At 39.3% G+C, this 12,921-nt stretch overlaps 1 protein-coding gene across 1 annotated transcript in view; it reads left to right on the top strand.

The window, feature by feature from the left end:
* NEK10 (NIMA related kinase 10) overlaps positions 1 to 12,921 on the top strand; it is a 1,556,164-nt gene that overhangs the window by 859,273 nt on the left and 683,970 nt on the right. Inside the window, exon 21 of the mRNA XM_053715742.1 lies at positions 4,579 to 4,654. Coding sequence (XP_053571717.1) covers positions 4,579 to 4,654 — 76 coding nt within the window. The remainder of the gene's footprint in view (positions 1 to 4,578; positions 4,655 to 12,921) is intronic.

Genomic DNA, 12,921 nt, shown 5'->3' with positions numbered 1-12,921 from the left:
ATTCTAACTAGCTAAAATAAATACAAAGTTACCTGTAAAATAAATATAAATCCTAAAATAGCTACAATGTAATTATTAATTACATTGTAGCTATCTTAGGGTTTATTTTACAGGTAAGTAATTAGTTTTAAATAGGAATAATTTATTTAAGTATAGTGTAGTGTTAGGTGTAATTGTAACTTAGGTTAGTTTTTATTTTACAGGTACATTTATCTTTATTTTAACTAGGTAGCTATTAAATAGTTAATAACTATTTAATAGCTATTGTACCTAGTTAAAATAAATTGAAATTTGCCTGTAAAATAAAAATAAATCCTAAGATAGCTACAATAAAATTATTATTTATATTGTAGCTATATTAGGGTTTATTTTAAAAGTAAGTATTTAGTTTTAAATAGGAATAATTAATTTAATAAGAGTTAAATTTATTTAGATGTATTTAATTAATATTTAAGTTAGGGGGTGTTAGGGTTAGGGTTAGACTTAGGTTTAGGGGTTAATAATTTTATTATAGTTGTAGGGAGGCAGGATAGGGGTTAATAAATGTATTATGTGGTGATGGTGTAGGGAGGCAAGATAGGGGTTAATAAATGTATTATAGGTGGCAACAGTGTAGGGGGAGCAGGATAGGGGTTAATAAATGTATTATAGGTTGCAGCGGTGTAGGGGGGCAGGATAGGGGTTAATAAATGTATTATAGGTTGCGGCGGTGTAGGGGGGCAGGATAGGGGTTAGTACGTTTAATATAGGTGGCGGCAGGGTCCGGGAGCAGCGGTTTAGGGGTTAAACAATTTTTTATAGTTGTGGCGGTGTCCGGGAGCGGTGGTTTAGGGGTTAATAACTTTATTTAGTTGCGGCGGTGTAGGGGGGACAGATTAGGGGTTAATATGTATAATGTAGCTTGCAGTGGGCTCCGGGAGCGGCGGTTTAGGGGGTAATACATTTATTTAGTTGCGGCGGTGTAGGGGGGGGCAGATTAGGGGTGTTTAGACATGTTAGGGTGTTAGGTGTAGACACTTCCCATAGGAATCAATGGGATGTCGGGCAGCAGCGAACATGAGCTTTCGCTATGGTCAGACTCCCATTGATTCCTATGGGATCCGCCACCTCCAGGGCGGCGGTTTGAAAACCAGGTACGCTGGGCCGGAATAGTGCCGAGTGTACCTGCTAGTTTTTTAATAACTAGAAAAAGTAGTCAGATTGTGCCGAACTTGTGTGCGGAACATCTGGAGTGACGTAAGAATCGATCTGTGTCGGACTGTGTCCGGTGGATCGAAGCTTTCGTCACAAAATTCTACTTTTGCCGGTGTAAAGGGCTTGATAACTTAGGCGAATCAGCCTCGCCACAAATACGCTGCTGAATTCCAGCATATTTGAGGTTGACGGCTTGATAACTAGAGGCCAATGTCACAACTGTGGCGTATGTCAATCATCAGGGTGGGACTCTCAGTCCTTAAGCTGTGAAAGAAGTATCTCGGATACTTGCTTTGGCTAAATCCAGCTCCTGTCTAATTTCTGCGGTCCATGTCCCAGGTTTAGACAATTGGGAAGCGGATTATCTCTGTCAATCAAGCTTTACATCCGGGAGAATGGTCTATTTACCCAGATGTGTTTTTTTCAAATTATTCTGATGTGAGGGTTTCCAGTAATAGTTCTGATGGCATCTCATCTAAACAAGAAAACTTCCCAGGTACCTATTCAGATCCGGGGATCCTCAGGCGGAAACAGTGTTTGCATTGACACTTCCTTGGAGTTATCAATCTGCCTATATTTTTGCTCCTTCTGGTTCTTCTTTTTAAAAGTAATTTTTCAAAATCATCATGGAGCAATCGTTTGTGCTGCTGGTGGCTCCAGCATGGCCACTCAGGTTTTGGTATATGGTTTTTGTTCGGATGTCCAGTTGCCAACCTTGGTCACTTCCATTTAGGCCAGACCTTATATCTTAAGATTAGTTTTTTTCCATCAGGAAATCAAATTATTAAATTTGATGGTATGGAAATTAAAACGCTTAGTCATAGAGGTTTCTCTGACTCAGTGATTAATACTATGTTGCAGGTTCGTAAATCTGTGTCTAGAAAGATTTATTATCGAGTTTGAAAGACTTACATCTTATGATGCTCTTCTCATAATTTCTCTTGGCATTCTTTTAGAATTCCTAGGATTTTATAGTTTCTTCATAAGGTTTTGTCTGCAAGTTCCTTGAAAGGACACATCTCTGCTCTTTCTGTGCTGTTTCACAGAAAAAATTGCTAATCTTTATGATATTCATTGTTTTGTTCAGGCTTTGGTTCGTATCAAGCCTATCATTAAGCCAATTTGGAGTCTTTATTTGGTTCTGAGGGCTTAACAGGCTCTTCCGTTTGAGCATATGCATTCTTTGGACATTGAATTACTTTCATGGAAAGTATTGTTCCTTTTGGCCATCTCTTCTGCTAGAAGAGTTTTTGAATTATCTGCTCTTTCTTGTGAGTCTCCTTTTCTGATTTTTCATCAGGATAAGGTGGTTTTGCTGTCTTTATTTAATTTTTTTCCTCAAGTTGTGAATTCTAACAACATTAATAGAGGAATTATTGTTCCTTCCTTATGTCCTAAATCCTAAGAATTCTTTGGAAAGATCCTTACATTCTTTGGATGTGGTCAGAGTTTTGAAATATTATGTTGAAGCTACTAAGATTTCAGAAAGACTTCTAGTCTATTTGTTATCTTTTCTGGTTTTAGGAAAGGTCAGAAGGCTTCTGCCATTTCTTTGGCGTCTTGGTTAAAGCTTTTGATTCATCATGCTTATGTGGAGTTGGGTAAATCCCGCCTCAAAGGATTACGGCTCATTCTACTAGGTCAGTTTCTACTTCCTGGGATTTTAAGAATGAAGCTTTTGTTGATCAGATTTGCAAAGCAGCAACTTGGTCTTCTTTGCATACTTTTACTAAATTCTACCATTTAGATGTTTTTTCTTCTTCAGAAGCAGTTTTTGGTAGAAAAGTACTTCAGGCAGCTGTTTCAGTCTGATTCTTCTGCTTATAATTTCAGTTTTTTTTCATTATAAAGATTGATTTGGGTTGTGGATTGTTTTTTCAGCGGAATTTGCTGTCTTTATTTTATCCCTCCATCTCTAGCGACTCTTGCGTGGAGTTCCACATCTTGGGTATTTGCTATCCCATACGTCACTAGCTCATGGACTCTTGCCAATTACATGAAATAAAACATAATTTATGTAAGAACTTACCTGATAAATTCATTTCTTTCATATTGACAAGAGTCCATGAGACCCACCCTTTTTTGTGGTGGTTATGATTTTTTTGTATAAAGCACAATTATTCCAATTCCTTGTTGATGCTTTCGCTCCTTTCTTATCAGCCCACTTCTTGGCTATTCGTTAAACTGAATTGTGGGTGTGGTGAGGGGTGTATTTATAGGCATTTTGAGGTTTGGGAAACTTTGCCCCTCCTGGTAGGAATGTATATCCCATACGTCACTAGCTCATGGACTCTTGCCAATATGAAAGACATGAATTTATCAGGTAAGTTATTACATAAATTATGTTATTTTTATAACAAAGTATAACATCTGATTAAAAATAAATGAGTAGATAAGTTCTGTGTCCCATTACAGATGTAATGGTAAATTTACAAGACTTTAAATATACCATCATTTTAAGCATATCGCCTTCATTAACATAATACTTTACCAGGTGCCATTAGAATACAACAAGACAATATTTAAAGGGACAGTATAGGCCAAAATAAACTTTCATGATTCAGATAGAGCATGTAATTTTAAACAATTGTCCAATTTACTTTTATCACCAATTTTGCTTTGTGCTCTTGGTATTCTTAGTTGAAAGCTTAACCTAGGAGGTTCATATGCTAATTTCTTAGACCTTGAAGGCCGCCTCTTTTCAGAATGCATTTTAACAGTTTTTCACCACTAGAGGGTGTTAGTTCACGTTTTTCCTATAGATAACACTGTGCTTGTGCACGTGAAGTTATCTGGGAGCAGGCACTGATTGGCTAAACTGCAAGTCTGTCAAAAGAACTGAAATAAAGGGGCAGTTTGCAGAGGCTTAGATACAAGATAATCACAGAGGTTAAAAGTATTTTAATATAACTGTGTTGGTTATGCAAAACTGGGGAATGGGTAATAAAGGGATTATCTATCTTTTAAAACAATAAAAATTCCGGTGTAGACTGTTCCTTTAACTTTGTTAAAAATTTTAAATTATTTTATTTATTTGCCTTTTAAATTTATTTTGCTAACACTAATTGGAACTAAGCTGATTTATTTAAAACATGTTAATTATAGCACATCACACTAGTAAATAAGATACTATAAGAAATTTCAACCCTAACTGTAATTTAACATCCCTTTTAATGCAGAGACTGCTTATTAAAATGCATCACATTTCAATGCAGTGGTAGGTGTAGAATGAATATAAGCAGATGACAATTTACTAAAAACTGCAAAGAGGTTGACAAAAATTGCAGCTGTTTTAATTTAAGCTAATTATAACTGTGGGAAATAGAAGCAGGAGCAGTATTCTGCACTCATTAAATTAACATCTCGATATCTGTTTATTTCCAGCTGACTTTGGACTTGCTAAGCAGAAACAAGAAAACAGCAAGCTTACATCAATCGTGGGAACAATTCTTTACTCTTGGTAAAGTAATCTGTTTTTAACCAATGGCAAAACTATCAGATAAGGTATTAAAATGCCAAAGGGACATTAAACATTTTGAGATCGTAAAATTTAATTTTTAATTATATGTAGTAGAAACATATTGCAGTATAGTTTCATTATTTACTTTGACCCCTTTTCCTCTAATTTAATTCTGAAAATTGTAGACTTTACAATTCCTATTAAAAGTGGAAGAGCAGGCTCCAAAAATAACCCTACAGGGTCCATTCCAGTCCTTATGGTTTTCTACAGAAAATCACCTTTAAAGTCTATTGGGATTTGTGTAGGTGAATCATTGGAGTAAACCCCTATATAGAATACACCTGTTGGTTGCATTTAATATGCATTTAACATAGGGATACTTTTTTTTTCTCTATTTTTAAAGTAAGCTTTATTAAGATTAGGAATATGAGGTACATATGTTATCATTACAGTAAAACTTGGTATACTTAAACAATAGTTCTATATGTGGTACCAATAGGGAGTGCATGAAGAGAATGTAACCTTTGTTGAGGTCTTAGGTCGTAAATGTCCAGAAAGAATTCAAAGTTGTCTTCGCCCAATAGGGGGCATGAGGGGTAAAAGTTGGAGACCATCATTAGGGATAGTACTCCCATAAAACATGTAAATGGCTTACAGTTTTATTTTAACATCTTTAAACAATGTGATTTGAATAACAAAGTTGCATATAACTATAAATAACTGTTTTTTACAAGAGATAGTGTCAAAAGGCTGGGCCATATTTACTCAGGGATATATAGAATAGGTTTCAATTGTAGGGTTGTGGAGAGGGGATAGGGGGAGAAAAAATAAATAAGATATCGATATACTATTACCTTAGTACATATCAAGGCGACAGGCAAAGGTGCGAGTTAGGCTATTTTTCAAGTGGTAAGGGTTGAATCGCCTCCAGGGGGGAGTTTACAAAGGTGTACCTTCCCACATTAATCGCATTAGTTTGTGGATGTCTGGTTTACCTAGTTTAAGATAGTGGTATATTTCTAGGTGCAGGAGGTTGGTGATGTGTGTCTTCCATTCTGAAAGACATGGAGTGGTTGACTTTTTCCAGTAGCTGGGGATTATCAATTTGGCACTGTTAATCATTATGATGAGTAGGGAGCGTTTGGCATTATCGTTAAATTTAGGAATATTGTGGTATAGTAGAAGTTCAGGAACGGGGTGAAGTGTTAAATTCAATACCCTACCCATTTCCTCAAAGATCTCCTCCCACTACCCCCCTTGTTTGGGGCAGTGCCACCAGATATGTAGCATGGTTCCCTCTTCTCCACAACCTCCCCAGCAACTACTGCTAGCTCGCGGATAGATTTTTTTCAGCCTCTGAGGTGTCAAGTACCACCTACTCAGGAATTTGTATTGTGATTCTTGTATTTGAGCTGACACAGATGCTTTATGTGTTTTCTCAAATATTTTGAGCCAATTTTTGGCGTCTATCTCATGTCCCAGTTCTCTATGCCATCCATGTACAAAGCTGGGGAGTGGCTGTCGGTTATTGACTTTTTCTTCCAACTGGATAGGTCTCTGACTACATTGTCTCTGAGTCTCTTATAGTTAGCTTCCACTAGGTCCTCTATTAAGGGTTTAATGAGAATACCCAACTATTGTAATTCTCCATGTACTATTTTAATGGGCAAGTATTTTTGAATCTCTGAAATAACAGAGCGGGGTTCCGAGATATTTAGGAGTTTTGACTTATTCAGATTGATGTTAAAGTTGGAGACTTCTAAATATGCTTTGAATTCTTGTAAAACCGCCGGTAGAGAGTTAATGTTAGCAGAACATCATATGCATAAATGACAAGTTTATATTCCTTATTCTGTATTGTGATTCCCTCTATATGAGGGTTAGACCAAATTTTACTGGCAAGAACCTCAGTGGTCATAGCAAATAGTAAAGGAGACAATGGGCATCCCTATCGGGTACAATTCATTATTGTAAAGAAATCCGATAAGAGGCCATTTACAAGGATTTTAGTATTGGGGCAGAATAAAGAGAGAAGGCCATGTTAATAAACTTGCTGCCAAAGTTCATTTAATTTAGTGTAGACCGCATGAATGACCAATTGACTTGGTCAAAGCCTTCTCGGCATCAGTGGATAGTAGTGTTAAAGGTATGGATTTGTTAGGGGCGTGGGTGATTAGCTGAATTACTTTAAGCATATTGTCCCTAGCCTCTCGAGATGGGATGAATCCAACTTGATCAGTTGAGATAAGCTTGGGTAAGAATCTGTTTAATCTATTGGCAAGAAGTTTAGCTAGGATTTTTTTTTCCGTTGGTTTTAAGTAGGGAGATGGGATGAAAGTTGGCGGGTTGGGTTGTAGGTTTACCGGGTTTGGGAATTACTGTGATGTGGGCTTCAAGCATTGTTAATGGGTGAGTCAGATAATTGATTAAACATTTGTAGAAGGTATGGCGCAAGGATATGGGAGAAAGATTTGTAAAACTAAACACTCGGTCCGTCTGGACCTGGACATTTCCCTGATAGTAGGCCTTTGATTGTTTTGAGGATTTCAGTAAGTGTGAATGGTTCTTCTATTGTGAGTGAGGGGAGATTTACATATGATAGATAGCTTGGTATGGATGACGGAGTGGGTGCTGTAGGTTGTCAATCTGGTGGTAAAGAGTGTGAAGGATGCATGTTGTAAAGCTTATTGTAGTACTCCCTGAAGGTGTTTGCTATTTTTTTTGCATCTTTTTGTCTGTGTCCCTGCATGTCTATTATGTCATATACATATGATTTGAGTCTCCTCCATGTGATAGCATGAGCTAGGAGCTTACCAACTTTATATCCTTGTTCGTAGTATTTTGGTTTTAATAATAGTGCTTTCCTTTGATATTCCTCCTGAAGATGTTGTAATAAATCAGTCTTAGCTTGTCCAAGTGCCACAGTGTATGCAGGGTTAGTGGGGTTTAGTTTACTCAGTGTTTCCTGGTTTGCGACCTCATTAAGGAGGTCTTTCAGGCGTTCTCTCCTCATCTTTGTGTATTTAGCTTTGACTTTAATCAATTCCCCTCTTAGGACAGGATTCTTTTATCCTATATAATAATTGGCCAAGTATGTTTGTCAGATGCAGTCATGCGCAGTAGAGACTGCACGTGACAAACATACCTGGCCTTCAGCTGCAGAGTAGTGCGCACTGCGGAAGCTGCCTGGTGGGGGCGTGACAGGCATCGGGCGTGCCGTGATGGGGCGTGGCCGGCAGACGTGGCAGGCATGACGAGGGGGCGTGATTAAGGGACGTGGTCGGTGGGCGTGGTGATCGGCGTGGCCTCGCGGGAGAGCGCGGGAAGGGCGTGGCCGAAGGGAGAGACCAAAACAGAGGAAGGAAGGAAGGAAAGAAAGAAAGCGAGCAGAAGAGGGGGGAAGAGCAAAAGAGTGGGAGAGAAAGAGGGGGAGAGAGAGCTTAAAAGAGAGGTGGGAGAGAGAGCTCAAAAGAGGGAGAGAGAGAGAGCGCAAAAGAGGGAGAGAGAGAGAGTGCAAAAGAGAGGGGGGAGAGCACAAAAGAGGGGGAGAGAGAGCGCACAAAAGAGGGGAGAGAGAGAGCTCAAAAGAGAGGGGGGAGAGAGAGCGCAAAAGAGAGGGGGGAGAGTTTAAAAGAGAGCGCAAAAGAGAAGGGAGAGAGAGAGCAAAAGAGGGAGAGAAAGAGCGCAAAAGAGAGGGGGAGAGAGCGCAAAAAAGAGGGGGGAGAGAGCGCAAGGGGGAGAAAGCACAAAAGAGAGGGGGAGAGAGCGCAAAAAATAGGGGGAGAGAGCGCAAAAAAGAAGGGGGAGAGAGCGCAAAAGAGTGGGGGGAGAGAGCTCAAAAGAGAGGGGGGGGAGAGAGCTCAAAAGAGAGAGAGTTTAAAAGAGAGGGGGAGAGAGAGTGCACAAAAGAAGGGGAGAGAGAGTGCAAAAGAGAGGGGGAGAGAGCACAAAAGAGAAGGGGGAGAGAGCGCAAAAGAGGGGAAGAGAGAGTGCAAAAGAGAGGGGGAGAGGGGGAGAAAGAGAGCAAAAGAGAGGGGGGAGAGAGAGCAAAAGAGAGGGGGAGAGAGAGAGAGCGCAAAAGAGGGGGGAGAGAGAGAGCAAAAGAGGGGGGAGAGAGCAAAAGAGGGGGGAGGCGGGAGAGAGCAAATTTGGGGAGAGAGAGAGCAAAAGAGGGTGAGAGAGTGCAAGAGGGGGGAGAGAGCAGATGAGGGGGGAAGAGAGAGAGCGAGCAAAAGAGGGGAGAGAGAGCAAAAGAGGTGGGAGAGAGAGAGCAAAAGAGGGGGAGAGAGAGCACAAGAGGGGAGAGGAGAGCAAAAAAGGGGAGAGAGAGGGAGCAAGGGTTGGAACCGCAGTACCTAAAAAATTGGCTCATGTACACGGGCTTTAGGACTAGTTTTGTAATAAAATAATATATACACACACACACATATATACAGGAACAAATCCCCAAATCCAGAATTCTAAAATCCAAACTTATTCTGAAATTAAAACATTTTAATTAATATTTAATGCGAACACGAGCTTGCATTTACATTGCTGTCAACTTGTAATACTAGCGCTCATTGTGCTGATATTACACAGTGCAGCGCAAATATTGCTTTCTAGCAGAGGCTTAGATACAAGATAACCACAGAGGTAAAAAGTAGATTAATATAACCGTGTTGGTTATGCAAAACTGGGGAATGGGTAATAAAGGGATTATCTATCTTTTTAAACAATAACAATTCTGGAGTAGACTGTCCCTTAAATGGAGCAACACCTATCGGCTCATAGAACAAGTTCCAATGTGAAGGATAGCAGCATCACAAAATTGCCTTTAAAATCACAAAGATTGTGCTACCAGACCAGAAGAAAAATTGTTGCAGCATGTGTATCTTAACAGGCACTGCAAAACCTTAGAATAGTTATTGTTATTGTATTATCAGTTAAAATATTATAAATTTTGTATGTACATTTTATTAAAATGTTTTACAATTACTTGTAAACATTTCTATAATCTCTTTTATGGTTTTATCTTTGGTTTTAATTATTTTCCTATATTGCTTACTGTTCAGCTTTGATGTGCAAGATATCGGGCAAGATTACATATGTGGCGTTTTTTTGAGCGCAAATGCTGAAACCCACATCGCTTATAAGTTTACCTCGCACATCGGGTGAATTACATAACACACGCCACAATATGATAAACTGCCGTAAGTCTGGTTAAGAAATGTGCGCAACTACACATTTCTGGCGTCGGCAGTAACTTACGCCAGTATATCATAATTAAAAAGTTGTATTTACACGTAAAAAACTAAACCGGAAAAAAAAATCTAAACCGACACATCAAAATTCCATTAAAACCCCCTAAACCGCCATACCCCCACATCGCAATCACTAATAAAAGTTATTAACCCCTAAACCGCCATCCCCCCAACATTGCAAACACCTAAATAAACTATTAACACCTAAACTGCCATTCCCCCACAACACAAACTACCTAATAAACATATTAACCCCTAATTTGCCAACCCCGCCAATGCAAACACCTGATTAACCTATTAACACCTAAACCACCAACCTAACACAACGCAGCGTATTAAACTAATAACTAAGCCCTCTAACCTAACACTAGTGATGTTGCAAACCTAAAATTTTCGGTTCGCAAACCGCGGACTCAAACTTCCGGTATTGTTCGCAAACGTGCAAACCGCCATTGAATTCAATAGGCAGGCGAACTTTAAAACCTACAAGGACTCTTTCTGGCCACAATAGTGATGGAAAAGTTGTTTCAAGGGTCCTAACACCTGGACTGTTGCATGCTGGAGGGGGATCCCTGGCAAAACTCCCATGGAAAATTACATAGTTGATGCAGAGTCTGCTTTTAAGCCATAATGGGTCTAAATCAACTAACATTCCCAAAGTGGCTGTCTCAAAACATCCCGGACAGAAGATAGATTGATAGTGATAGATAGGATAGATAGATATACATAGATTGATAGTTAGATAGAATCGATAGAAGAGAAATAGATATATTTGTTAGATATATAATTACCCTAATAAATTCTAATAATCAAACATGCGTTCTTGGACCCAACTAGCTTGTGTCAATTAGTACTTTTCTTAGCACTTTAATCCCTGTCCCCCCCCCCTATCGTGGGAGTTCTATATGGCCTGCCAGATTACCCTGAAAAATTATAATAATAAGACATGTGGTCTGCTACCTATTTTAACGAGGTTGTGTTTTAAGTACTACCATTCTTAGCACTTTAATCTCTGTAACTCCCCCTATTTGGTGAGGTCTATACGGCCTGGATGATTACCCATACAAAATATAATAATAAGACATCTGCTCTTGGTCTGCGACCCATGGTAACTATGTTGTGTTAATTAGTAATGTCCTTCGCATTTTAATAGCTGTTACTCATACTCACCCTATCGGTGGAGGTCTATATGGCCTGCATGATTACCCTTACAAAATATAACAACCAAACATATGTTCTGGGACCCATGGTAAGTAGGTTGTGTTATGTAGTACTGTTCTTTGCATTTTCATACCTGTTACAACACCAAATGGTGGCAGGTCCTTCATGATTAGCTGCACCCAAACCCAAAAAAAAGCCGAGTGGTCTTAGACTAACACCCATGGCTAACTCTGTTGTTTCAATTATTACTATTCTTAGCACTTTCATCCCTGTTACGGGCGGTCTACATGGCCATCATGATTAGCCGAACAAAATACTACAATCCAACCTTTGCTCAGTCTTCATAGGCCCTTCATTGTCTGTATTTTGATAGTACAGTTCTTATTATTTTTATAGCTGATACAACACCGAATGTTGTCAGCTCTATATGGCCTGCATGATTAGCTGCACCCAATACAAAAATAAATCCAAGCGGTCTTGGATTAACACCCATGGCTAACTCTGTTGTTTCAAGTAGTACTATTCTTAGCACTTTCATCTCATCATCCCTGTTACTTCCAGGACTCTCGGTGGTGGTGGTCTACATGGCCATCATGATTAGCCTAACCAAATACTACAATCCAACCTTGGCTCAGTCTTCCTAAGGCCCTTCATTGGCTGTATTTTGCTAGTACTGTTCTTATTACTATGGTGGTCTACATGGCCATCATGATTAGCCTAACCAAATACTACAATCCAACCTTGGCTCAGTCTTCCTAAGGCCCTTCATTGGCTGTATTTTGGTAGTACTGTTCTTATTAGTTTAATAGCTGATACGACACCGAATGTTGTCAGCTCTATATGGCCTGCATGAATAGCCGCACCCAAAGCCAAAAAAAAAGCCAAGCGGTTTTGCACTAACACCCATGGCTAACTCTGTTGTTTCAAGTTCTACTATTCTTAGCTCTTTCATCTCATCATCCCTGTTACTTCCAGGACTCTCTGTGGTGGTGGTCTACATGGCCATCATGATTAGCCTAACCAAATACTATAATCCAACCTTGGCCCAGTCTTCCTAAGGCCCTTCATTGGCTGTATTTTGGTAGTACTGTTCTTATTAGTTTAATAGCTGATACAACACCGAATGTTGTCAGCTCTATATGGCCTGCATGAATAGCCGCACCCAAAGCAAAAAAAAAGCCAAGCGGTTTTGCACTAACACCCATGGCTAACTCTGTTGTTTCAAGTTCTACTTTTCTTAGCTCTTTCATCTCATCATCCCTGTTACTTCCAGGACTCTCGGTGGTGGTGGTCTACATGGCCATCATGATTAGCCTAACCAAATACTACAATCCAACCTTGGCTCAGTCTTCCTAAGGCCCTTCATTGGCTGTATTTTGGTAGTACTGTCATCCTTTTGAATAAAAGATTACAGTAAAGGCATTGATTTTAGAAACCCACAGATCATTATTTGCAACCGTGAATTTAGAAAAAAAAATTGATTACACAGCCGTGACACTTATTTATGCTCAGGCCTTTTTAATACGAGGGTCCCGGAGCCTCAACCGAAACAACAGCATGAAAGAGGAGATATGTCATCCTTTTGAATAAAAGATTACAGGAAAGGCATTGATTTTAGAAACCCACAGATCATTATTTGCAACCGTGAATTTAGAAAAAAAAATTGATTACACACTCGTCACACTTATTTATGCTCAGGCCTTTTTAATACGAGGGTCCCGGAGCCTCAACCGAAACAACAGCATGAAAGAGGAGATATGTCATCCTTTTGAATAAAAGATTACAGGAAAGGCATTGATTTTAGAAACCCACAGATCATTATTTGCAACCGTGAATTTAGAAAAAAAAATTGATTACACAGCC

Source organism: Bombina bombina, chromosome 5 (genome assembly GCF_027579735.1).
Source record: "Bombina bombina isolate aBomBom1 chromosome 5, aBomBom1.pri, whole genome shotgun sequence".
In the NCBI taxonomy this organism is placed as follows: Eukaryota; Metazoa; Chordata; class Amphibia; order Anura; family Bombinatoridae; genus Bombina; species Bombina bombina.
The sequence above is the reverse complement of the archived record's forward strand: the minus strand, read 5'-3'. Positions and strand labels throughout refer to the sequence as shown.